The sequence below is a fragment of the Vombatus ursinus genome, unplaced genomic scaffold (genome assembly GCF_900497805.2).
Source record: "Vombatus ursinus unplaced genomic scaffold, bare-nosed wombat genome assembly UNPS02014785.1, whole genome shotgun sequence".
Classification (NCBI taxonomy): Eukaryota; Metazoa; Chordata; class Mammalia; order Diprotodontia; family Vombatidae; genus Vombatus; species Vombatus ursinus.
Window position 1 is genome coordinate 9,492,239 of NW_020954563.1, and position 25,878 is coordinate 9,518,116.

At 48.1% G+C, this 25,878-nt stretch overlaps 1 protein-coding gene across 1 annotated transcript in view; it reads left to right on the top strand.

The window, feature by feature from the left end:
- The first annotated feature begins 830 nt into the window (after positions 1-830).
- Positions 831-25,878, top strand: part of LOC114046759 (fer-1-like protein 4) — a 28,047-nt gene continuing 2,999 nt past the window's right edge. The window contains exons 1-38 of the mRNA XM_027867247.1: positions 831-909; positions 1,255-1,310; positions 1,508-1,596; positions 1,811-1,910; positions 2,356-2,447; positions 2,669-2,710; positions 2,894-3,052; positions 3,425-3,485; positions 3,650-3,781; positions 3,925-3,987; positions 4,089-4,173; positions 4,462-4,621; positions 4,784-4,967; positions 5,121-5,307; positions 5,730-6,082; positions 7,215-7,323; positions 7,599-7,812; positions 7,974-8,094; positions 8,240-8,340; positions 9,666-9,753; positions 9,901-10,017; positions 11,158-11,310; positions 11,439-11,592; positions 11,698-11,822; positions 14,358-14,492; positions 14,759-14,932; positions 15,925-16,041; positions 16,259-16,420; positions 16,814-16,985; positions 23,566-23,636; positions 23,724-23,855; positions 23,976-24,018; positions 24,098-24,198; positions 24,345-24,482; positions 24,598-24,708; positions 24,867-24,994; positions 25,173-25,343; positions 25,703-25,857. Of these exons, the coding sequence (XP_027723048.1) occupies positions 831-909; positions 1,255-1,310; positions 1,508-1,596; positions 1,811-1,910; positions 2,356-2,447; positions 2,669-2,710; positions 2,894-3,052; positions 3,425-3,485; positions 3,650-3,781; positions 3,925-3,987; positions 4,089-4,173; positions 4,462-4,621; positions 4,784-4,967; positions 5,121-5,307; positions 5,730-6,082; positions 7,215-7,323; positions 7,599-7,812; positions 7,974-8,094; positions 8,240-8,340; positions 9,666-9,753; positions 9,901-10,017; positions 11,158-11,310; positions 11,439-11,592; positions 11,698-11,822; positions 14,358-14,492; positions 14,759-14,932; positions 15,925-16,041; positions 16,259-16,420; positions 16,814-16,985; positions 23,566-23,636; positions 23,724-23,855; positions 23,976-24,018; positions 24,098-24,198; positions 24,345-24,482; positions 24,598-24,708; positions 24,867-24,994; positions 25,173-25,343; positions 25,703-25,857 (4,834 nt within the window). The remainder of the gene's footprint in view (positions 910-1,254; positions 1,311-1,507; positions 1,597-1,810; positions 1,911-2,355; positions 2,448-2,668; positions 2,711-2,893; positions 3,053-3,424; positions 3,486-3,649; positions 3,782-3,924; positions 3,988-4,088; positions 4,174-4,461; positions 4,622-4,783; positions 4,968-5,120; positions 5,308-5,729; positions 6,083-7,214; positions 7,324-7,598; positions 7,813-7,973; positions 8,095-8,239; positions 8,341-9,665; positions 9,754-9,900; positions 10,018-11,157; positions 11,311-11,438; positions 11,593-11,697; positions 11,823-14,357; positions 14,493-14,758; positions 14,933-15,924; positions 16,042-16,258; positions 16,421-16,813; positions 16,986-23,565; positions 23,637-23,723; positions 23,856-23,975; positions 24,019-24,097; positions 24,199-24,344; positions 24,483-24,597; positions 24,709-24,866; positions 24,995-25,172; positions 25,344-25,702; positions 25,858-25,878) is intronic.

Below are 25,878 nucleotides of genomic sequence, written 5' to 3' on the forward strand. Positions count from 1 at the left end.
AATCCGTGTGACCTCAGGTAAGCTACTTTTCTTTCCTTGATCTCGTTTTCTTCATCTACAGCATCAGGGACTTGGACTTCCTGCTTTAAGGGCCCTTCTAGCTCTAAAACAGAGGTTCTTATGAAAGAAACTTGGTCTGGAAATTAGGAGACCTGAGGTTCTAGTGCTGATGCTCCCATTAGCTCACTAAGGGATATTGTACGAGTCACTGCCCTTAGCCAGGCCTTTGTTTCCTCAGGTCAAATGAAGAGAATTACGCATGCCTTGGCTGCTTCCCAGGGGTGTTGCTGAGATTAGAGGAGATAGGGGAAATGAAAAAAGGCAGGAATGTAATAAAGCTCTAGGCCAGTGCAGGTTGCTGTTAATAAGGGAATCAGGTATTTTAAAAGGTAATATGTCCCACAGCTCCTTCCTAGAGGAATGAATGCTTAGGGAAATTTCTGACAGTGGAGCAGACTTTCTTCTCAGCCCAATATTGGTCACTGGTGACATCTGGCCAGACACATCCAAGAAAGACCAGAGTCCCAGACCTTCCTGGGCCAGACATTGTCCTTAGCTTGGGCAGAGGACCATAACCATCTATCTACCCCTGTGTCCTTTGAGATCCCTCTGCCTCAGTGGTCTCTGGGTCCTAGTTGATTCCCCTCCATCACCTATGGTTTGCTGACCACCAGCTCTGGGGTTGTTTTTGTTTGTTTTAAGGGTAGGGATGGTTGAACTTGCAGGGCGAGTCTGAATGACTCAGAACTGGAGGGGCCAGGGAGGGAAGGAGGAGGGGGCTAAAGAGGAAGAGGAGGCCTTGGTCTGAATAGGAGCAGGGATCCCTCATCATGGCCCTGGAGGTGAAGGTGCAGAGGGTGACAGGGCTTCCTGGAACCCATGAAAGACAAGTACAGCTCAGCTTCCGAGGTGAGATGAAGGTGGAGGGATTAGGAAGCCTAAGATTGGAACGATGGAGAGGGCTGGAGGAACTACCTAAGGTGTCTCTTGCACCCAACCCAATCGCTATGGTTCCTACCTCCTCCTTAAATTCCATTGCTTCTGACCTTTGAGCATCCTGTCTTCATCCCCAAACCACTGCCTCTGACCTCCCTATATCCCCCAGCCCAGATATTCCCCGGAATGAGGGTGGGGATGGGAAGAGGAGGATGGTAGGGAAAGCCTGGCTTCTTAAGTAGGGACTGGCAGGAGAGGAGAGAAGAAAGAACAAATTTAGGAGAGTCCAGGAATTCATTCATTTGAGTCACACTACAGGTTTTACCCAGAAAACAAGGAGAATTCATTGTGGCCATGAAGCTGATTTTGATGAGGTCAGTAAAGGGAGGTAGGGTCAGTACTGGGGCTGGGTTTGTTGGGGAGAGAATTCAGTTCTGGAGGGGCTTGGTTCTGATGTTGAGGGGGTCAATTCTGGACTTGGGGGAATCAGTTCTGCAGGGGGAGGGCTTGCTCAGTCCCCGGTCGTGGGGGAGAGAGTCAGGCACCTTACTGTGCTCTCCCCCCACTTCAGTTTTTCCGGTGGCCCCATTATGGGGCTGTGCTGGCTCAAGAGTTCCTGTCCATACAGGTCATCAACTGCAGCCAGCTATTCAGCCCTAGGTAAGTTGGGCGCCTGAGAGGCATAAGGTGCAGGGGAATGAGAGGGTTAAAGAGACGGAAGGGACTGAGCAGCTTAAGGCCATTAAGAAAATAAGACTATGCTGTAAAGAGGACGGAAGGGCTGGGAGGACTGGGGTGCCCCAGAGGCCTAAGAGGGCTAAGGGAGCTGAAGGGAGGCTGAGGCCCAAGCATGGCTCACCCAGGACCTTGGCAGGATCCTGGGAACGCTGGTGATCTCCCTACAGCACTTGCAGAGTGTTGGGCATCTGGTTTTGAAAGAGGCTCTGGTGGACAGGAACCAATGTTTGTCCCGGGTAAGTGTCCTCGGCTCGTGGGCGGAGACCAGGGGCTCCTTGCTTTGGCTAGGGCTATGGTTCTGGGGCTGGGGAGGTGGAAGAGAGAAGGAATCTATCCTGCCTCCCATAAAGAGAGCCCTCCCTTTCCCCCACGTGACTCCCGGCATCAGGGATTGGGGCCCCCAGAAATCAATGTTAATCCTAGGAGGCACAGTGTATAGAAAACTAGGAAAACCTGAATTCAAATCCAGTCGCAGACATTTACTGGCTCTGTGACCCTGGGCAAGTCACTTAACTGTCTGCCTTAGTTTCCTCAACTGTAAAATAAGGATAATAACAGCACCTGCATCCTAGGGTGGTTGAAAAGATCAAAACAGGTATTTATAAAGTGCTTAGCACAGTGCCTGGCACATAGTAGGCACGTAATCGGCATCCCTCCCTTCCCTTCCCTTCCCTTCCCCAGATCCAGGTAGAGTTAGATCTCAGATACCATCCCCTGGATGGTGCTGCTGGAGCTTGGACTGAGGAGGACTTTGTGTCTCACATCAGAGACAGGTATTGCTCTCTCATGCCATCCCTACCTGCAAACACTCCTTTCCCTGGATCTGAACCCCTCGGATTCCCCAGGAACACTGGCAGGAAGGGTGGGTGAGACTACAGATTCTAGACCCCCCTTCTAGACAATAGTGTTTTGGCTCCAGACTCTCCCAGGTTCTCACTGGGTGGGTAGATGTGGATACCTGTTCTCAGTTTTCTCTGTGTCTCTCCTTCACTAGCTCAGAGCTGACCATCCAGAACGTGGGCTTCCAGGAGCTGGAGTGAGTGGACAGGAATGGGGGAGGCCCAAAGCTGGGAGATGGGGGGAGCTGGGATGGCTGTCTAATGCGCTGCCTGTGTTAGTGTCCTTAGTCCCCTGTTGATCCCCTAAATTCCCTCAGTTCCCTCAGCCCTCAGGCTGTGGGGCACGTGTGGTGAGAAATGACAAGAACATGTGATCCCAGACCCCAGGAGTCAGGTGGGCTGGATCGCCGAGCTGCTGCCTTGGGCCAAAGGCTGGCTCAAGGCCTGGGCCCACCACAGGAAGAGGAAGATGATGAGTGGGATCTGGAGGAAGAGCCGGAAGATGAAATCTCAGGGGTTGTGTTCAGCTCCATCAAAAGGTAGGAGCTTTTTTTTCCTGGGCAGGTGCAATGCTGAGCAGGATGAGGCAGAGAGAGAGGTCCTTGGGCTAAGGGGGGTTATGGTCCCCCTGGCAGAGATAGGACTCACACTAACAGGAGACTGATGAGAGATGACAAGCCATGCTTTTATGACAGATGAGTAGGACAGGAATCTGGGCAGACTTCCAAGAAGACATGGTGCCTGAGTTGATTCCTGAAGGATGGGTAGGATTTGGACTGACAGAGAGGAAATTTGAGGTAGACTCAAAAGTAATTTCTCAGAAGCCTTGGAGGGAAGGAGAAGAGGCTGTATGTGCTGGGAGAATGGGATCTCAGCCCTGCCAAGCTGGCCTGACACCCTGTTTTCTGCAGCCGAGCCAGGGACATCTCTAGAAGAGACCCCCACCAGGTGCCCAAAGCCCAGGCCTTCCAGGTACCGGGAAGGTGGTAGGATGTGGGGTGAGAGGGGAGGTAGAATTTGGTCCCAGGTCACCTGCTCCCTCTTGCTGACAGCCCCAGGTCTCCCCTCAGACCCTGAGTTTCCCCAAGGGGTTAGGGGCAACGCTCAAGCTGCTCCTCTCTGGGCCCCTCCTTCAGGTCAGTGTCACAGTTCTAGAGGCCCAGAAGCTGGTGGGAGTCAACATTAACCCTTACGTGGTCGTGAGGGTAGGGGAGCAGCGCCGGCAGACTGCCAAGCAGCGTGGGACCAACTGCCCTTTCTTCAATGAGGTGTCTAGAGTGGGAATGAGAGACACGGGGAGACAAAGGGAGGGACGGACCGGGCAGTGGAAGAGGAGGGGCTAGGAAGTTCTTTCTACAGGGAGGGGGCTCTAGGTGCCCCCCCTTTTTTTTACTCTTTCTTCTCTCCTCAGCATTTCTTATTTGAGTTTCATGCAACCAAGGAGCTTCTGCAGGAAATGCTGCTGGAGATCACGGTGATGAGGGCGAGCCTGGGGGAGTGGGCATGGGCAGGACAGAGGGGGTTACCTTCTGCTGGGACTCACCTCCCTCCAACGCTTTCCCCCCACATCCGCAGGTGTTCCATGCGCAGACACTCCCCTTTCTGGCCACTCGGATAGGCACTTTCAGAATGGATCTGGGCCTCATCTGCGAACAGCCGGGTACTGTGCCCCTCCCTTCCCACCACAGACCCCCGGTCCTGGACTGTGTCTGGCTTTAGGGACCTCCCCACTCATCTGACCTGAACCTGAACACTTTCCTGACGTGGGACACTGAGCCCCCTCTGTCCCCGCTCTCTGAGAGCCTAGCTAGCTAGCACTCATCCCTTTCAAATAGCCCACCCAGCTCAGCCCCTCTCCCAAGTGACCCTGAAACTGACAGGGACTGAGACAAATCCGGAGCACTTTCTCGAGATGCTCCCTTTGGACCGATACCCCATTTCTCCACAGACAGCCACTTTTCCCAGAAATGGGCTGTGCTCCACGATCCCCAGGACACCCACGCTGGAGCCAAAGGCTTTGTCAAAGTTACTGTAACTGTGACGGCACGGGGGGAGTTGACCCGGCCCCTCCCTCCATCTCCACCAGGCCACAGTCCAGATATTGAAAAGTAAGGGCAAGATCTGAGGAAGAGGGCATGGGTGGCGGATGGAGTCAGGGCCTGAGAGGGGCCAGGGCTGAAAGAGGATTAGATTCAGGGACTTGGGGTCTTAGGGAGCTGTGACTTGTCCAGCTTCCTTCTTCCATGCCCTTCCTTGTGCCTCCCACCCAGGAACCTGCTGCTGCCCAGAGGGTTCCCAGCTGATCGGCAGTGGGCACGTCTCAGTGTCCGTCTCTACCGGGCGAAGGGTCTCCCTGCTCTCAGCCCTGGACTCCTGGGTGGCTTGGTCCGCATTGTGCGAGACCGACCAGTCTTAGTGGATCCTTACATTAGGGTGTCCTTCTTGGGACAACAGGTGAGCCCATTTCCTTTCCAGCTCCCACCCTCCTTCCCTCCTCCTCTCAGAGGCAACACCTGAATGAGAGGCTCTAGGGCCAGCCGGGTGCAGCACTTGGTGCCCTCTTCCCCTGCCCATATGCCCAATGCCCGTCAATGAACACAATTGCAGGGGGAGACCTCAGTGCAGAGTGAGACCACAGACCCTGAGTGGAACGAGCAGTTGAACTTTGTGGAGCTGTTTCCACCTCTCACCTCCCGAATCCGCCTACAGCTGATGGATGATGCTCAAATGGGTGATGTGCCCATTGCCACCCATGTCCTGGATCTCAGGCAGATCTCCCACCCAGGCCGTGCTGGTGAGCCCCCTACTCCCAGCCATTCTCCTTGTCCCACAAAGGCTCTGTGGCTCCAGAAAATTAATAGGCTCGTAGATGTAGAGTTGGAAGGGACCGTAGAGGCCACCAAATCCAAGCCCTCATTTTACAGATGTCCACGATTGCACGGCTGGTATTTGAGGTGAGATTTGAAGTCTTCTAGGGTCCAGGTCCTGTAGCCCATCTAGTACACCATAGCGTATCACCAGATTCCCACCCTCCTACCTCAGGACACTAGTTGGATCTTGATTGAGCCCCTGTTCTCCCTCCTACCCCTCTTAGCCCTGAAAACCCATCCCAGACTTGTCCTAGCACCTGTTTTCCGGAAGTGTGTCCCTCAACATCCCTGGGACAGCAATACTTCGATCCACACTGATGGGCACCCCCTGTCCCTCTCTCTGCAGTGGGGTTTAAGCCTACCTTTGGTCCCACCTGGGTTCCTCTCTATGGTTCTCCCCCAACTGGGGGCCTTCGGGATAGTCTGCAGGGCCTCAACAGTGGCCAAGGCCGAGGTGTATGGTTCCGGGGCCGCCTGCTGCTAGCCGTGGGGCTGGAGATGTTTGGGGGTGGGGCCCGTCCTGAGCCCTGCCAGGTCCCACAAATCTCTCGGATGGCCCAGATCACCAGGAAGAAGAAGAAAGGCCGAAAAGATCAGGGCCCAGCCAAGGAACCTGAACAGCCCAATGTAACCCAAGATGGGCCAGAACTGCCCAGTACCATGGGAGTAGAGGTGGAAGAACTGTATCCGCTGCCTGAGGTAGGAGCTAGGGGCTGAGAATGGGGGTCTTCCTTTCCTGTCTGCCCCTGGACATTTCACCAGTAGGAAAATGTAATCTTTGATGGGAATAATAATAGCACTTATATAGCATTTCAAGGTTTGTTATAGTTGTTCATTCATTTCCATCATGTCTGACTCTTTGTGACCCCATTTGGGGTTTTCTTAGCAAAGATATTAGAGTGGTTTGCCATTTTCTTCTCTAGCTCATTTTACAGATGAGGAAACTGAGGCAAAAAGAGTTAAGTGATTTGCTCAGGGTCACACAGCTAGTAAGCGCCTGAGGCCGATTTTGAGCTCAGGTCTTCCTGACTCCAGGCCTGGCACTCGATTCACTGCTCCACCTAGCTGCTCTGCTTTAAGGTTTGCTTTACAATTATTATCTTGTTTTTTTTTTTTTCTCACAACAACCTAGGGAAGTAGGTACTATTATTATCCACATTTTTTTTTTACAAATGAGGAAACTGAGGCAGATAGAGGGTAAATGAGAGCTAGTAAATGTCCAGGGTCACACAGCTAGTTAAATGTCTGAGAGTAGATTTGAACTCTTGCCTAATGCTCTATCTGTTGTGCCATCTAGCTGCCTCTTTAAGAAAGAGTATTTTAAAATGCAAATTGTTCTAACAGAAGGCCACACTGAAAACCATTATCACTGTAGGTAAGTTAGTTCATTAAACATGGGATCATGGGGCTGGAAGATACCTCAGAGGTCATTTACAGATGAGGAAACTAAGTGACTTACCCAAGGTCATATAGACTGTACGAGGCAGAGAAATGGGATTTAAACTCAGGACCTCTGATTCTAAATCTAGCTATCTTGCCAGTGTATCATGCTGCCTTTTGGTTGCCTCTGTCTAAGGGTCTCTGATCCTGAGGGAGCAGGAGTCTTGAAGGTGAGGGTAAGAGAAGATAACACTAGCTAACAGAACTCTGCAGGGAAGAGATGGCCTGACTGTGGAACCGAGTGTTTGGCAGGAAGTTCAGGAGGTGGGAGAAAGGTCCTGGAAGGGGAGCGACCAAAGAAAAGCTCTATCAGCTTGACATTACACTGCTGGGGATGGGGGTGGCTGCGGTGGTTCCAGTTCCAGTGTCTTGTCTTCTTTCCATTACCCAGCAAGCTCTGGCTGCCTGTGAGGATTTTCTGCTCTTTGCTGTCCTCTTTGAGGCCACTATGATTGACCCTTCTGTAGGCCCCCAGCCCATCAGCTTTGAGATCTCCATTGGTACAGTATCTGCCAGCATGTGCTGTCCATGCTGACTCCTCTAAGTCCCTGGAGGGTGTGAATCTTGGCCCCTGTGGGATCTGAGCCATGTTCATTGTGGAGTTGACTGATGGTCACTGCAGGGGGATCAGAGCCATGGTCATGTGGAAATCTGAGCTATGGTCAATGGTGGGGGCGGGATTTGGGATCTGATCACTCCGGGGCTTGGAGTCATGGTCACTGGTGGTTTGCATGACAATCACTGGGCCTTCTGAACTGTGGTCACTATGGGGTAGGGGGTGCTGGCCGTCAGGAAGAATCGCTGAGCCACAGATCACAGGGCAGAGAAGTCGAGGCTGGAGCCAGAATGGACGCTCAGACTGGAGAGGCCCAGCCTCTGCTAGAACTAGACCCAGAACCTGAGACCAGACCAGAGCTAGATGGGCAGGAAGGACCTGAGGAGCTGATGGGAACACTGGGGCAGCGGCCAGAGCCCATGGAGGGTGATGGGTAGGTCTACTGGACTGGGGCAGGGGTCAGTGAGTTCTGGCAAGGCAAGTGGGATCCTCAGATGGCCCTGCTGGGGGTGAGGGAGAAAGAAATAATAATACAATAATAATTATAACACAATAATACAATCATAGGAGTCGCTCACCTCTGAATTCCTTCAGGCCCTACCTTTGCCTGCCCCTACGATATGAGAAGCCATGTATTCACGTCTGGAGTCGCTGGGAAGACCATACTTGGCGCCTTCAAAGCAGCAATTGCATCAAGAAAGTAGCAGAGAGACTGGTAAGGGACAGAGCCACAGTGGGGAGGTGTCATGCTGGAGATGGGCCCCAGAGAAGGGAGCCCTGGAGTGGGGCCCCGGACGAGGCTGGGCCTTGGAGACGAGGGTCTCAGTGTCCAGGTCTCCCTTTTCCGCCGTGTTGTACAGGATCAGGGGCTGCAGGAGACAGAGGGGCTGCTGAGGAGGCCAGGACCAGGGGCATGGCTACGGCTGCGACAGGCCCTGGAGGAGCTGGTGGCTGGGAGCAGGTGAGAGGGCGCCAGAAGTCTGCGGCCCCCGCTGGGCAAAGGATTGTCCCCAGGTCACGTGGCTAGTCTGTGGCTCAGCGGGCTTGAACACCTCAGGGCGTTTCTCTCCCTCCTTCCTCCATGATGGCGCATCACAGCTTACCAGCTATGCTGACTTTGTTCCAGGGTGTTTCCTCCCCCTGGGACCAGCTAAAGGATCACAGTGTCATATCAATTAGTCAATAAGCATTTATTAAGCACCTTCTAGATTCCAGGGGAGACCAGGACAAAAGCCAAACAGTCCCTGCCCTCCAGAACCATATTATGGAAATATCTAGAGCAGCAGTTCTCAAACTTTTTGGTCTCCAGACCCATTTACCCTTAAAAATTACTGAGGAACCCTTCCCCAAGAGCCTTTGTTTATGTGGGGTTTTATCTATCAATATTGACTTATTCAAAATCAAAACATCTTAGTATTATTAGGAATCAAGAAGACCTGAGTTCAAATCCAGCCTCAGACACATACTTCCATGTCCAGAACTTGGTCCCCTCTCTCTACTCTGGAGAGTAGCCTCATGCCCTTTAAGGAAAGAATCTATAGACTCCTTGATGCACTGAAACTAGAGGAATAAAAGGCCATATTGTGCCCCATCCCAATAATTGAACTAACTCAGTCTTAGAGTTCAGGGGTAGCTGGGTAGTGCAGTGAATAGAGCACTGGGCCTACAGACACAAAGACCTGAATTCAAATCTAGCCTCAGACACTTACTAGCTATGTGACCCTGGACAAGTCACTTGACCCTGTTTGCCTCAGTTTCCTCATCTGTAAAATGAGCTAGAGAAGGAAATGGCAAACCACTCCAGTATCTTTGCCAAGAGAACCCCAAATGGAGAGTTACAATGAATTGGACATGATTATAAACAACTAAACAATAAGCAACAATGTTTAATTCTTCCTTTTTTTTTTTCCCTTCAGGGATCATTTAGACTTTTTCCAAAACAGAATTAACAGAAAGAGACATTTTAAAATTACAGGACACAAAGGCTTATAGGACTTGGATTCATTTTGTTTTACTGACAATCTTCCCCTAAGACTCCTGTTACCCTCCCTTACTTCTTACCCCTGTAACCCTCTCCTTATAATTTCTGTGATCTCCCTGACCTTTCCCCACAAATTCTCATAACTTCCCTGATCTCTCCTCATGATTCTTGTGACCTCAGTCACCTCTCCTCTAAGAAGTACTAATCTTCTGGTCACCCTGACCTCTCCTCATGAACTTCAGTGATCCCCTCTCCTTATAATCCCTGTGACCTCAATGACCTTATCCTGTGCTCCCCATCCCCAGGCAGTACTATAGAGGAGTTGAGCGAAGGACAATGACCCGGCCCAATGCTCTGGATCGGAACCGCAGGAAGCTGCTGACTCACAGCATGGTAGGTAGAGAAGTAAGGGGAAGGGAAACTGGGGGATGACCTCTGTTGAGCTATCTGTCACTTAGTTCACCTTCATCTCGAAACACAGCATCCTCCCCTACCACAGCCCGGAGCCTATCCCCATCCCTGTCCATCTCTCTCACTTAGGCTGTAGTTGCCCGGCAGGGCCTGCGCCTCCTTGGAGGTCTGAAGCCCAGCAATGTGGACCAGAAGGTGATGGAGGCCAAGAAGATCCTGGCCAAGCTATATTTCCTCTTCCAGGAGGTAATGAGAGCCTGCCCTGGGTGGGGTGGGGGTGGGGAATAACCTTTTCCTAGTCATTATGATTTTAACAACAGTAGTAATAAAAATAGCTCTTTTCCTATTGCATTTTATGATTTATAGAGTACTCACAAAAACCCAGTGAAATAGGTTGTGCAAATGTTACTTAACCCATTTTTACAGATGAGGAAACCAAGATCTAGAGAGGGGAATTAACTTAGTCAGGGTTACAGTACTAGTGAGTGACAGAGAGAGAACTGGTGCTTGAACCCAGGTCTCCTGACTCTCTCCCCAGGCTCTTCCTCCCTCCCTCCCTCATTCATTCCTTCCTTTCATTCTGCCCTCTTTCTTTTCTTCTCTCCGTCTTTACTTCCTTCCCTCCTTCCTTCTTTTTTTCTTCCCTCCATTCTTCCCTCCTTTCTTCCACCTCTCTTTTTTATCTCTCTTTCCCCTTATACACGCTTATTGAATTTTCTTCCTTTTTCAATTAACAAACATTTATTTTCTCTGTCTCCTGCCTCCCCCCTCCCCTCTGAAATGTGACTGGCGGGGAGAAAAAAACTCTTAGAACAAATACGTATAGTTGAGCAGAACAAATTTCCACATTGGCCACATTCAAAAACATGTGTCTCATTCTGTGTCTTGAGTCCATCACTCCACATCAGGATTAGTACTTAGGAATCACGGTTAATTATCTCATTGATCAGAGTTCCTAAGTCTTTCAAAGTTGTTTGTCTTTATAATGCTGTTGTCATTGCATAAATTGTTCTCTAGTTTTGCTCACTTCACTTTAGTGGTTCATATAAGTCTTTCCAGGTTTTTCGGAAACTGTCCCCTTCATCATGCCTTGTAATAGGCATGGAATCTATTACATTCTTATATTGTAATTTATTCAGTCATTCCCCAGTTTGACATCTCCTTAGTTTCCAGTTCTTTGAAGAGCTGCTATGAATGTCTTTGTACATATGGAAACTTTTTCATAGATATGGATCCTATGGTTAATTTCATGACTTTTAGGGCATAATTCCAAATCTCTTTCAGGGCTCCTTCCACTACTCCACCTGTTTGAGGTATCATTCCTCACTATCTCTGGTCCCTAGAGTGTTACCCTTCACTATCTCGCAGTCTTCTAATTTCTTCTAGCCCCAGCCACCTCTCCCAGATGTGTTGGTCTGGATGTTCAGCGGGCAGCGGCGTGTAGCCCTTGCTCGGATCTCGGCACAAGATGTGTTATTCTCCATGGTGGAAGAAGAGCGTGGACGGGACTGTGGACGGGTCCAGAGTCTGCTGCTCACCGTGAGGGGCCTGGGTGCAGGGCTAGACTTGGGGTGAAAGCAGTGGGTGGGAGGACTGTTGCAGATCACAGGGCCAATCCAGAAGGCAATAGATTTATTTGACTGAGCTGGGCTTTCCCTTTACTGCAGGTGCCTGGAGCTCCTCCTGGTGAGGTCTGTGCCAAGCTGGAACTGTTCCTGTGGCTGGGCCAGGGCAAACATGCCAAGGCCTGTACTCAGGAGCTTCCCCCAGAGTTGCTACCCCGACCCTTGAGAGGGCTGCCTCACACCTTACACAGAGATGGTAAGCTTACACTTGGAAATGGGGTGGAGATGGAGGATCCAGCGACTAGTACCTGGGATCAGGGTGCTGTTTCTCTGACAAACATGGCTTCCTTCTCATCCCTAGACTTCAGCTACTTTCAGCTCCGAGCTCACATCTACCAAGCAAGGGGAATCCTGGCTGCTGATGACAGTGGCCTCTCTGATCCCTTTGCCCGTGTCCTTATCTCCACACAGTGTCAGTCCACACAGGTAAGGGCAGCACTGCTCCTCCCCCAAACCCTAAATAGTTGTAATAGGATAATAGAAATGACTGACCTGGAGGATGGGGTTGAAACTAGTGGGTTGGCCTAAAGCTGGATCTTCAGGGGTCAGAACTAGGTCCATTTTGGGGGAGGGGCAGTATGGAAGGGCTTGGCCTCTTGAGGTAGTTCCCTATATTCTGAGGCGAATGGGGAAGGGGGGGGTTCAAGGTGCAAGGCCAAGGCATTTCATTTATCCTCATACTTAGTCAATTAACAAGCATTTATTAAACAACTACTATGTGCCAGGCACTATGCTATACTCTAAGGTTACAAAGACAAAAGATGATATAGGCCCTACCCCTGAAGAGCTAACACTTTAGCTAAGGAAGACATGTTGTATATATTATATTCTGTTCACTATTTGTGATGTTTATAAAAACTTCATTAGGTTTAAAAAAACTCATTAATTACTAATATTTACTAACATGAAGAGAAAGACAAAAGACAAAGAGAGAAAGACAAATAGAAGAGAGGAGAGATGGAGAAGAAGGAAATGAGGGAGACAGAGAGAGAAGAGAGAGGAGAGGAAGAGAAAAGATAGGAGAGCAGGAGAGACAGAAAAGAAAGGAAAGAGAGAGACAGAGAAACAGAGAGGGAGAAGAGAGAGAAAGATCAATAAAAGATAGATAGATAGACAGAATTTATTAAGCACTTTCTATTTGGCAAATACTGTTCTAAATGCTGAGGATACAAATAGGCTAAGTGTATAGTCACTGTCTTCAAGGAGCTTACATTCTAACGTGAGAAGACGATGCATAAAAAGAGGACTAGAAAGAGGAATAGGACAAGGAAGAAAAATGTGAAGCGTCAGGAGCAGGGCCAGGAGTGATGTGAGCACCGGTGGCTTGGGTTCCTCTTGAAAGCTTAGGTGGGGTTCTAAGTCAGAGACTCACCAAACAGAGGAGAAGGCCACAGGGAGGAGGCACCTCTAAGGTGAAAAAGCTGCTGCTGAGAAGGTGGAAAGGTTTGGGGAGTTGGAACTGGAGCCAGGAGAGAAGTGAGCTCACTCTCCAAAAAGCTCAGTCTCAAACCATTTCTGGTTCTTTCCACTGCCCTGTACTGAACTTAGTTTAACCTTAGCCTATAATCTATGTGACCTTGGGCAATCCTCTTAACCTCTTTGGGGGTCAGGTCAGTCATCTGTAAAACGAAGGGACCTCTGAGCCCCCTTCCAGCCCTATGTCTATAATTCTACAATCATAAGATCATACTGGGGGAGAGTTTTAGCCTTGGAGTTGGAAAACCTAGGTTCATCCATGAGCTCTGATGCTTCCTAGTTGTATGACTGCCGGCTAGGCAATGCTTTCTCCAAGTCTGAATTTCCTTAACCATGGAACAGGAACTAATACTTGCATTATCTTCATTGCACTAACCCACAGGATTGTTGTGAAAGTATCACTGTCAACCTTAAAGCGCCAGAGAGATAGGAACTCTCAGCATTCCCTGTGCTCTGCAGGCTTCCTAGACCTTGTGACTTAAGTGGCTTCTTTGTTAAAGGACTTTTTCTCCCTCATAATGTTTTTAAAGATAATTTTAAAATTTAAAAAATCTTTTGTTTTTACATCATCTGCATTTCTTAATGTACTCCTCCAGTCTTTCCTCCCCTTATCTATCAATCAATCAACCAACAAGCATTTATTAAAGCAATTATGCTAAGTTCTGAAGACACAAAGAAAAACAAAAACAATCCTGGCCCTCAGAGAGTTTACGTTCTAATTCTAACAAATATAGAACTGTAAGGGGCAGCTAGGTGGCACAGTAGATAGATCTTTGGCTTTGGAGTCAGGAGGACCTGGGTTCAAATCCGCTTTCAGACACTTGAAACTTACTGGCTGTGTGAACCTGGGCAAGTCACTTAAATCCCCATTGCCTCACCAAAAAACAAAACAAAACTGTACTTATAAGATAAATACAGAGGAAATAGAAGGTAGAAAAAAGAATAAAAAGTATGTGTGTATGTATGTACGTACATATGTATGTTGGGGGGGAGGGAAGCACTTCAGCAAAACTAACTCACACTTTAGAAAAGTCTGACACTATTCCACACCCATAGTCCCCCATTTCCCAATTAAGCAGAAGAAAAGATGTCTTTTCATTTCTCCATTTCTCTTCTTTGGGGCCAAGCTTGGTTATTATAATTTTGCATCATTTTCCCCATAGCTTTTAAAACATATTTGAAGGGACAGCTAGGTGGCGCAGTGGATAGAGCACCGGCCCTAGATTCAGGAGGACCTGAGTTCAAATCCAGCCTCAGACACTTAACACTTACTAGCTGTGTGACCTTGGGCAAGTCACTTAATCCCATTGCCTAGCCAAAAAAAAAACCCAAAAAAACCATATTTGAAATCACCAAGTTACTAAACAGAGATCCACCCTCCAGGTGAAGCTCTGACTGTTTTTTCTGCCCTCTCCTGCAGTGCTTCGGTCCACCCTACCCTCGGTTATCCCTCCCTTCTCTGTCTACCCTCTGTATCTCTCTCAGGTCCTGGAGCGGACGCTGAGCCCCCTGTGGGATGAGCTCCTGGTGTTTGAGCAGCTGATTATAGATGGGCGGAGAGAACAGCTTCCTGCTGAGCCACCCCTGGTCACCATCAATGTCTTTGATCACAACAAGTTTGTGAGTTTGTGTGTGTGTGTGTGTGTGTGTGTGCATGCCTATACATTTGTCCCTGTGGGACTTGGCCTCAGTATTTAAGCCCAGTCCAACCCAATTGCTACCACAGCTACCACCATCCCTGTTGCTGGCTCAGGTGTGGGTGCTTCCCCTGCCTCCCTGGACCCTGGTCCCTTCCATCTCCTGTCCTCTGTCAGAACCTCTAGCTCTTGGTCCTCCCTTCCCAGACTCCCACCCTCTCCTCCAAGCCTGGACTGTTCTCCCCATAGGGTCCTCCTGTATTCCTGGGCCGGGCTCTGGCAGCTCCTCAGGTAAAGCTGATCGAGGAGCCCTACCAAGGCCCCGAGCTGCAATTCTTCCCCCTGACCAAGGGTCTCCAGGCTGTAGGGGAGCTCATCGCCACCTTTGAGCTCATTGAGCTGGATTACAGCAGTAGACTTGAGGTAAGAGTGGGATCCTCAGACACGGGCTTGTCTCCCCTCCTTTTCTCCCCTCTTCAATAGGACTCACCTCATTCAATTTAACAACAGCTTTAAAGTTCCAATTGTCAAAGAATTAATTTGGTACTCTCCATTTTCCTGGCTGAACCAAGACATACTTATTACCAGTGCAGACAAGGGGAGAGCAGGACCATGGACAGGCAAGCAGGGCGTCCAAGGCAGCCTCGTTCTCCAACCAACTGGGGGAGAGTAGGCTAATTTATACTCACAACTGGGTGGAGAAGACAAAGAATGCATTGGGATGGTACAGAGCTGAAAGACTGGGTGAAAAAAGTAGTGCAATGCTGGGAGAGGGAGAAACAAAGTTAGGAGATTCATAAAGGTTTAGTTCGTGAGACAGTGAGCAAATCATGACTGGGCCATTCTAGGCACCAATCCTGCTAGATGAGTAGGAGCTCTCCCTTGTCCTGACCAAGGATTGCATTCTTTTCTAGGGGAACACAGTTTTCTATAGTTTCTTTATGTTAACACCTTATCTACTAAGAAGCCTTTAAAGTGATTCCAAGCTCTCTAGAAGCACAACAAAATAAGAAAAACCTAGGGTTTTTATTCCATATTGTATCCTATGCTCTATACTTCACAGAGAGGGAGAAAAAATTATATAAAGACAGGATCCCTGTCCTCATGGAATTTATCAGGGGCATGAAACACCAACTCAGGTAACTATGATATATAGTATTACATAAGAAGATGAGAGAGGAGCAGAGAAAGGGGAAATCCAAGGCAGAGAGGCTTTTGTGCCAGTAATATGATTCCAGGGACACACACACACACACACACACACACACACACACACACACACACACACCCCTATCCCTCACTCCCACCCCCAGAGCTCACATGCTTTGACTATGTCCCCCTGGACACAATTCCCCAGTAACTCATTCCCTGCTTGATCCCTACCATATATCATCTGCCTTCTGCCCCTTGTTCAGCCCTCAGTGCCAGAAGATGTAGAGCCCCAGGATCTGGAATTTCTGCTTGACCCTACTTCTGGACATCTCCATCTACCTCCAAGGGTACGACCCCTGCTCAAGGAGTTCCGAATTGAGGTACCTGGGACCCTATAGCCCCAGCTCTACCTGCCTCCTACCCTGGGGCTCCTTTCCCAGAGTCCCTCTCCATAAATCCCCCAAACCCATTGACTGACCCCTTGTTACCAGTTTCCCCCTTCCATAGCTCCCCTAGAATGATGCCCTCTCTCCCTCTTCATGGTGCTACATTTCACCTCCCCTCTACTCTCTCTCTCTCTCTCTTTCACACATACAGGTGTTGTTCTGGGGTCTTCGAGGGCTGGGCCGGGTACATCTATTTGTGGTGGAGCAACCTCAGGTCGTGCTGGAAATTGGGGGCCAACATGTGGAGTCTGAGATTCTTACTAGTTACCGAGAGAACCCCAACTTCACAGAACTGGTCAAGCATCTGACTGTGGTGAGAGGCCATAGGAAGAGTGGGAGGTATCCTTTCTCCAGGGTTCTTGGAATTCCTCACCTCCAACACCCCTAGAAAACTCTCTGAGGTATAGGAGGTCTGATTGGGCTCATACTCTTTGATCTCTTTTGGGGCACCAATTCATAAAACCTCAGAATCTGTTGGGAACCTACTAAAAGTTGGTCCATCCATTCCCTTTCTTGACTTAGGATCCCTCAGGCCCTCTGAATTCATAACTTACCCCTTGGGTAGGTTACCAGAACTGTCTTTCTCTCTCAACCTTCAAACTCACTACACAAACATACGTCCTGAGCAGAGTAAAGGGATCCCCTGAGTCCCAGTGACCCCTCTTACTCCTTGTGACTTTCCATTCCCTTTCCTTACTCCATCCAGGAGCTCCCTGAGCAGCCATATCTGCAGCCCCCACTCAGCATCCTTGTGGTCGAGCGCCGGGCCTTTGGCCGCACTGTTCTCGTGGGCTCCCACATCGTCCCCCATGTCCTTCAGTTTGCTCTCCAGGAGGCCACAGAGTCCTCTGAGGAGGAGGGGGATAGGGGACTCCAAGGTGAGTGACCTTTACCTTCACAGAGCCCATGACAAGACTGGCCAGGTCAGACTTGGCCGATATTTGGGGCCCAATTCCTCCTCAGGAAGGTTGGTGCTGCTGCCTTTGCTTCACTGGTCTTATCCTACTGCTCCTTCTTCTAAACCCTGCAGACCCTGGGGGTGCTTAGCCCCTTCAAGAGCATTTTCCCAATGTCCTTCCAAGCTCAGCTTCCTCCTTCCTTCCTTTCTTCAACCTGGCCACCATTAGGGCCTTCCTTCCTTCCTTTCTTTCTTTCTGGTTACAGGATCATAGTGTCACAGATTTAAAGCTGAAAGCTTCTACTAAAGTTCTCTTTTCTTTAACTGGTATAAACAGCGTCAATCAAATGTAGAGAATCACAGAAACTCAGAACTGGGAGCCTAGAAGAGCCCATCTAGTCCAACCTGTATCTGTATCCAACAAGTAGCCATTCATCTTACACTTAAAGATTTCCCAAATGTTGGGGAATTCTCTCACCCTCTGGGAAGAGGCAATCCTGTCAGTGGGGGGGCCAAAGTTGTTATTGCTGCTCAGTTATTTCAGTTGCATCTGACTCTTCATGACCCCATTTGAGGTTTTCTTAGTAAAGATACCGAAGTGGCTTGCCATTTCCTTCTGCAGTTCATTTTACAGATGAGAAAACTGAGGCAGAGTGAAGTGACTTGCCCAGGGTCACACAGCTAGTAAGTGTCTGAGGCCATATTTGAATGCAGGAAGATGAGTCTTCCGGACTCCAGGCTTGGCACTCTATTTACTTGGATATCTAGCTATCCCACCTCCCAAACCCCACCCCACTCCATGACTGTGGGTTAAAGATAGGAGGCCATACTGAAAGTAAAGGGATTTATTAGGGTGCTAAGGAATCTGTTCTCACTGATAGCAGATTTGTGTTCCTGGAGTAGAGATTTGTTGTTTAAAACCCATCAGCCCACCAGGAGTACACAGCCAATCAGCAGCATTCCTCAGCAACTTAGAATAGAAAAGGGAGAGGTAGGGGTGGAGAAGGAGGAAGAGCACTCAAAGGAGAGAAGGAGAGGATTTGGAATGCAACTGGCTGGATTTATTATCAGAGCCAGAACAAATTCAAGGTCAGGAGACAAGGGGAAGAAACTAAATACTTTTACAATCATGAAAGCAGTCCTTTTAGATGAAACCACTAGGTCTCTTATCTGAGGACAGCAAGCGCTTGTTACAACAGTGGATAAGACCTTGCGTAAGAGTTCCCCAGCGAAGGGGATTTCTACATTGCTAGTCCATCCAGATGTTGCAAAATAATTTGAGTCCTATCTTTCTTCCCCACATGACAAAACTCATTCACTCCTAACGCAGTTCATTCTGTTTCTGGATAGCCTAGATAGTTGGGTTGTTTTTTTTTTCCCCTTAAAACAAGGTGAGGACTACTTTGTAACTTCCAGCTTTTGTCTTTGAGCCAAGGAGGACTGATTTAATTCTTTATCTTGAAGACATCCTGGGGATGTTAAACAAAAGAAGTCAAAACAGTAGGAAAAAAAAGTGATTATGACTGATAGTATAGGCCAGGAGCGGGGAACCTGCGGCCCTTGAAGGCCATATGTGGCCTTCTAGATGCTCAAGTGCAGCCCTTTGACTGAATCCAAACTTCGTAGAACAAATCCCCTTATAAATCCTCAAGTTAGGCCCTTTGACTGAGTTCAAGTTTTACAGAACAAATCCTTTTATTGAGGGGATAGTGCCACATAGTGGCTAGAGTGCCAGGCCTCAAGTCAGGAAGATGAGTCTTCCTGAATTCAAATCCTGCCTCAGACACTTACTAGCTGTGTGACCTTGGGCAAGTCACTTAACCCTATTTTCCTCAGTTCTTCATCTACAAAATAAATGAGCTGGAGAAGGAAATGGCAAACCACTCCAGTGACTCTGCCAAGAAAAACATCAAATTGGGTCACGAAGAATCAGACAGAACTGAAATGACTGAACAACATTTATTAAAATGGCATAGGAAGAACAGTAATTCCAAAGTATTTTCCCTAATTCTTCTACAAATAATCACAGAATTGGGTGGGGAGTAAGAGTGGAGCACAAACATAAAGATGGTGGTATGACACACATGTTGGGGACACGGTTTCCAAGGCAACTCACAGCTCCAGAACTGTGGGATCTCAGTGTCTTTTCTTTCACTGGTGTGTCCTCGGGACGTTCTCTGCAGAACATGGTGTTGGTGAGAATGAGTCGCTCTGATGCTCAGCTCTTCTTGAGCCTTATAGGGGCAGAGTTTTTCAGCCACATGGGTCCCTTCTGCTAGATTAGGCCGAGCAGGTTGCTTGGCTGAGGCGAGGTGCCGCTCCTCCGGGCTGGACAGGTCACCTGGCCACCGGGCTCTTCTCAGGAGGCAGCATCTCTCTGGACTCAACGACCTCCCCGGGCTTAGTCTTATCTCAGCAGGGTTGTGTCCTGTGCTCTTTTCAGCTGGAGTGTTACCATGCCCTTCAGCTAGGGCAGTGACCCTTAGCCCAGGACTGGCCGAAGCCTCCTCTCTGACTCCCTCGGAGGCTTATGTCACCTCCGTACCAGCTGTCTATCCTTTCCCACTTACCAATCCCAAAGCTGGTTCTCTCCACCTTGGCTTATGAGGATCGGTCCCAGTCCCATCAGTTACACATCCCACACTCCTGTCGGGGTCTCATGCAGATGAGGAGCAAAGGCAGAAATGAAGCCTGAGCCCTAGAGGCAAGTTTGCTGTCTTTCCTCTCCTCTTTACCTGTAATAGAGCTGTTTAAGCCTCTTGTTCAGCTGTGGCCAACTCTTCATGACCTCATTTGGGGTTTTCTTGGGAAAGACACTGGAGTGGTTTGCCATTTCCTTCTCCAGCTCATTTTTACAGATGAGGAAACCGAGGCAAACAGGGTGAAGTGACTAGCTCAGAGTCACACAGCTAGTAAGCCTCTGAGGCCAGATCTGAAACCAGGAAGATGAGTCTTCCTGGCTCTAGGTCCGGCGCTCTGTGCGCTTTAAGCCTGACTTTTCCTAAAGTGAGGAATGGTTATTTTACCTTCTTTACATTTCAATGTTTCTGACTTTTCTCCACTTGCAAACTCACTGGGCCACCCTCTTTTTTGTAGTCTCTTCCTTTCCTGGTCTGTTCCTTTTCAAGACTGTGCCAGCTTTTGTCATTTATTCTCCATGACCTACGCTTTGTTTCATCAGTGTTCCTTTCCAAATCTACATCAGTCACTGAGTTCACTCTGTGGCTTTATCTGCCTCCTTCTATGACACTTCTTCCTCCTTGGAATCATTCATGTCTATGTCTTCAGAATTTTATTCCTATCCCTCCTGGATCTCCTATCTTCCGCCATAGAATTTTAGACCGTGGGACCTATCCTTTCTCTGAACCCTTTGATACCTACCCTCCCAAAATCTGAGGGGGGGTGGGGGGATGTGGACTATGCCCTGCTTTCCTTTTCTTCCCTGTAGTGAATTCTGAGATCCAAGGATCACTATCTCCCAAGAGCCTCATCTTTTCTACTGTAGCAACTGTAGCAACAAATTCTTCCTTTATTGGTCAGGATCATGCAGAAAATCAAAGTTCTCTCAGGGGCAGCTAGATGGCACAGTGGATAGAGCACCGGCCCAGAAGTCAGGAGGGCCCTGAGTTGAAATCTGGCCTCAGACCAAACACTTGACACTTACTAGCTGTGTGACCCTGGGCAAGTCACTTAACCCCAATTGCCCCCAAAAAAGACCAAAAAAAAAACCAAAACCAACTTTTTTGTCACTTCCTCTGCCTTTGGAAGACTGAAATTATCATTAAATCAAGTAAAAAATGTATCAGCTGCTCAACTTTTGGCAGAGAGAGAGGAATAGGAAGAGAGAGTGAGGGAGGGAGAGAGTGAGAAAGAGAGAGAGGAAGACAGATTCAAATCCAAAAGGTGCAGAGGTTTCTACTGCTTTTGAAAATCTGCTCCTGTCATGTAGATTTACATTTCATAGTGATCAGGAAACAAAGACAAAAGTCTGCAAAGAGAAAAAACAAAGATACAAAGTTCAATTTTAGAGTTTTTCAATTTACTGAAACAATAGAAATGTTAATATTTAGAGGAGCTTGGAAATGATCTGTCTTCCTGCAACTCTAAAGGTCCTCTTGATTTGGCCTGGGGTGAAACTAAGTGGCATTTCTTTTGATTAATAAATTTACTTTCTCTCTTTATCCTCTGCCTCCAAAACAGAGACTCTTCTGCCTTTTTATGTGCCTTGGATCTGTTTGGCCTTCCAGTGAAGCCTGTTGACCCTTTTTCAGAATAATGATTTTAATTGCATAAAATAAAATACATAGGGCTACAAAGGTAACTAATTATATTGAAATATAATCAGCAAAAAAAATCTTTTAAAGTTCATGGGCCACAGGTTACTAGTCCCTGTACTATCCTACTTGGTGATCTCATCAGGTCTATGCAGATCATTCCCAGATCTATATATTCAACCTTAATTTCTCTTCTGAGCTTAATCTCACACCTCCAATTACCTTTTAGTTAGGAACTGGATGTCGCACAGGTATCTTAAACTCAACATGTCTGAAACAGAGCTCATCTTCCCTTTCCTATTACTGTTAAAAGCAACATCATCCCCGCCCCACCGCCACCAGTCATCCAAGCTCAATGCCTCAGTGTCATCTTTGAGATGTTTCCATATATTCTAGGAGCAAGAGCCTCAAGTCCCCTTTCATTGCTGTTAGCTTTTGTGGAAAACTCTTATGGTAAATTCTAGTTTTTTACTCCTCTTGTCTGCTGTACTGGGGTCTCTCAGTCACTGTGAGAGACATTATGCCCTTCTCACCATCTGAAACTAGCTTGTTCAGCTGCTTTAGACAAATAGAAGATTCTCGTCAGGCCCTAATACAAACTGCTGTCTTCAGCAAGAGGGTATCATACAGAGATCCAATTACCAGCCACGTTGTACCTCTTCTGATTCTTTTTTTCCATTGCTAACACTTCAGATCTGGCAATAGCACCTGTACCCTTTTATAAAAAAATCCATTTGGATCCCCGGGGGTCCCTACTCAAAGCTATAGAATGTCAAGCCCAACTCCCCCATTTCACAGATGAGAAAACTGAGCACTAGAAAGGAAAGTGATTTTCTTATGTTCACATAGGTATTGAGTGACTTAACTGGGATTTTTTTTTTACAAGCCAAATTTTAGTTAATTTTTTTAAAGCATAGACACTTTTTTTTTAGTTCCATATTTAATCCTTTGCCCTCCTCCCTTTTCCCTCATTCAATGGCAAGGAAACCAAAACAATTACAAATATGTGCAGTCATGAAAAACATATTTCTGCATTAGCCATGTTCCAAAAAAGAATGAAAGAAAAAAGAAAGGGAAAAAATATGCTTCAGTCTGCATTCTGAGTCCATCAGTTCTCTATCTGGAGGTAGATAGCACATTTCATCACAAGTCCTTTGGACTGTGGTTAGTAAAAGTCATCAAGCTTTTTTAAATTTTCATTTAAAATTTTTATTTTCGGTTCCAAATTCTCTCCCTCTTTTTATTCCTTCTCACACCTATTGAAAAGACAAAAAATATGATACCCATTATACATATGAAGTCATACAAAACATATTTCCACGTTAACTATGTTGTGAAAAAAATAACTGAAAAATAAAGAAAAAGAAGAAAATTCTTCAATTTGCATTCTGAGTCCATCATCTCTATCTGGAGGCGGATAGCATTTTTTGTCATGAGTCCTTGGATCTGTTGTTAGTCATTATTTTGATCAGTTACAAAATCTTTCCAAGTTGATTATCTTTATAATTTACTGTTATTGTGTAGATTGTTCTCCTGCTTCTGTTCACTTTAGTCTGTAACAGTTCATAGATATCTTGGCAGGTTTTTCTTTTTTTGGGGAGTGAGGGGGAAGGCAATCAGGGTTAAGTGACTTTCCCAGGACCACACAGCTGGTAAGTATCTGAGGTTGGATTTGAACTCAGGTCCCTCTTGATTCCCCGGCCAGTGCTTTAGCCACTGAGCTGCCTAGTTGCCTCATCCCAGGTTTTTCTTTTTTTTCTTTTTTTTTTTATTATTTTCTTTTTTTAATTCCAGGTTTTTCTAAAACCATCCCCTTCATCATTTCTTATAGCACAATAGTATTCCATCACATTCATATACCATAAATTATTCAGCCATTCCCCATTTAATGAGCACCGCCTCAGTTTCCAATTCTTTGCCACCGCAAAAAGCTGCCATAAATACGTTTGTGGGTTTTTTCCTTTTTCTTTGATCTCCTTGGATATAGCCCTAGTAATGGTATTGCTCTGAATTGGGATTTAGACATAGGTCTCCTGCTTTCAAGTCCAGCAATTTTTTTTTTCAAAACTGTGAGCTTGGCAGTCAGCATGGCTCCTTGTGCTAAATTAACCCATCTCTAACTTCTGATCCTGACTCCATCTGGAGCCAGGACATGGAAGATTATAGCATCCATCTTCACTCTTCACCTTTTAGTCAACATAAGAATCACTTTACCTCTGAGAAAACCACCTTCTCATGGGAACCTAGTTATCTTCCGCTTCTCTATCCCTCTTCCCCCACCCCCAGGACAGAAATATCTGGATTCCCCTTTGGTGCAGCAGCCGCTTGGAGCTGGGACTTCTCAAGAGCTGCTGACTGTAAGGAGGAACCCTGCAGGGGAGGAGGAGGAGGAGAGAAAAGGATCAGTCCCAAAGCGGGGAGACTCACTCCCCTTTCTCCCCCAGAAGCCCCTTAGGAAGCTGCCTCGAGGCAGCCTCTTGGAGAAAGGGCAGCAGCTCCAAGAAGACGTGCCTGAGCTGAATGAGCTGGATTGGTGGTCTAAGTACTATGCCTCCCTGCAGGAACTTGGGGACCAGGTGGGACGTGGACCAAGACAGGGAGGGGACTATGATGGGACAAGGACATGTAGGAGCCGGAGGGTAACTAGAGTATGTAAGAGGGGTCACTTGTCTCCCTCCTACCCCCCATGATTTCAGATGACCATGGATGAGGAAGACAATGAAGATAATGAATATTCAGGTGAGGGACCCTTGTGCATCTCTCATTAATTGCCTTATAAACTTGACATCTCTGACTGAATTATTTCTCCCTTTCTCAGATGTGCTGAACCCCTTTTCTGGGGACATGGAGGCTCAAGATGGGTCCAGAGTTAAAGCTGTCGTCCCAGTATCCCAGAGAAAACCAATTGCCACTCTGAAGGTGCTAGGGGCTGTGGTGGGGTTGGGTGTGGGGCAGGGCTGCGGAACCTAGACCGGACTCGGTAAGGGACTAGAGCGTATAGGTCTCTTGGCTGCACTGGGTGAGGCTCTGGGTTTGGGCTCTGGGCTGAGATGGGAATCCCACAGATCTACAGCTCACCACTGGAGGATGAATTTGGCCAATTTGAGGACTGGCTGCATGTGTTCCCCCTGTACCGAGGCCGTGGGGGTCATGATGGGGATGGAGATGAGGACAGGCCTGGATATCCCATGGGCAAGTTCAAGGTGCCAGAGCTGTGTGCCGGAGAAGGGGAAGGGAAGACTAGGGGAAGAGATAGGGAGAGGGAGGGAGAGACCCCTTTGTCCAAGTGTTAGTGAAAGAATTCTTTATTCTACTCAGGGCTCTTTCCTCATTTACCCTGAGTCAAAGTCACTCTCTGAGCCCCGAATTTCACATGGGATACCCCAGAACCATCCCATAAAGCTGCTTGTTCGTGTGTATGTTGTAAAGGTGAGCTTTTTCTAGTAACTCTTTCTGTTCCCTCACTTCTCCTTCATAAACCGCTGACTCCCCACCTGGGTCTCTGGTCGCAATCCTCCATTCCTGACTTCTGATTTAATCAGAACCTGTTATTCCTAGTCCCCCAACCTCCCCTCACAACCCTTTAGGCCACCAGTCTGGCCCCGGCAGACCCCAATGGCAAAGCAGACCCATATGTGGTGGTGAGTGCCGGCCGGGAGCGCAAAGACACCAAGGAACGCTATATCCCCAAGCAGCTGAATCCCATCTTTGGAGAGTGAGTGAGGCGGCAGACTGCCAAGGATCTGATGGAGCTGGGCTCAGTTGGGAATGCATAAATATAGCCGGTCCTCTGGCCATGCTGGGAAGGGAACATCCCAACAGGCAGAGGCCCCGGAGCTCAGTCAGGATACTTAGTATGTCTCAGGCATCCCATCTCCTTCCCACTTGCTCAGGGTGCTGGAGCTAAACATCTCCCTCCCTGCTGAGACTGAGCTCACGGTGGCTGTATTTGACCATGACCTTGTGGGCTCTGATGACCTCATTGGAGAGACTCGGATTGACCTGGAGAATCGATTTTACAGCCACCACCGAGCTAATTGTGGACTAGCTTCCCAGTATGACACGTAAGTTCAAGGGTGTGTTGGGGGCACTAGATGGTTCTGTAGGGGCCAGTGTACGGGGCAGGGAACCTGCTCGTATCTCTGACCTTTCAGTCTTCAGTTAAGTAGCCTAGGTTGGGCTGCCTCTCTCTGTGGCCCTAGGAGCCCTTCCACGGTCCATGTCCTTTTCTGAGTGATGTTCTTTGCAGTTGTCTTAATGATGCCTGTCCACACTATATCTCAGTCAAGCATGTCCACGTTTCACTTCCCTATCAGTCATGCATGTGGCCTTATTAAGGTCCTTGTCAAGTCACATGTCTACATTCCATTTTGCCAGGTTAAAGTACACTTCTGCATTTCATGTCTGTATCCTGTATCTGCAGGGAAGGCTACAATACATGGCGGGATGCCAACAAACCTTCTCAGGTGCTGGCCAACCTGTGTCAACGCAGTGGCCTCCCTGCCCCCGAGTACCGCCCTGGGGAGGTCAAAGTGGGCAGTAAACTCTTCCAGGTACCTCCGGGGGCCACCTCTGCAGGTAACATATGCACACACCTAG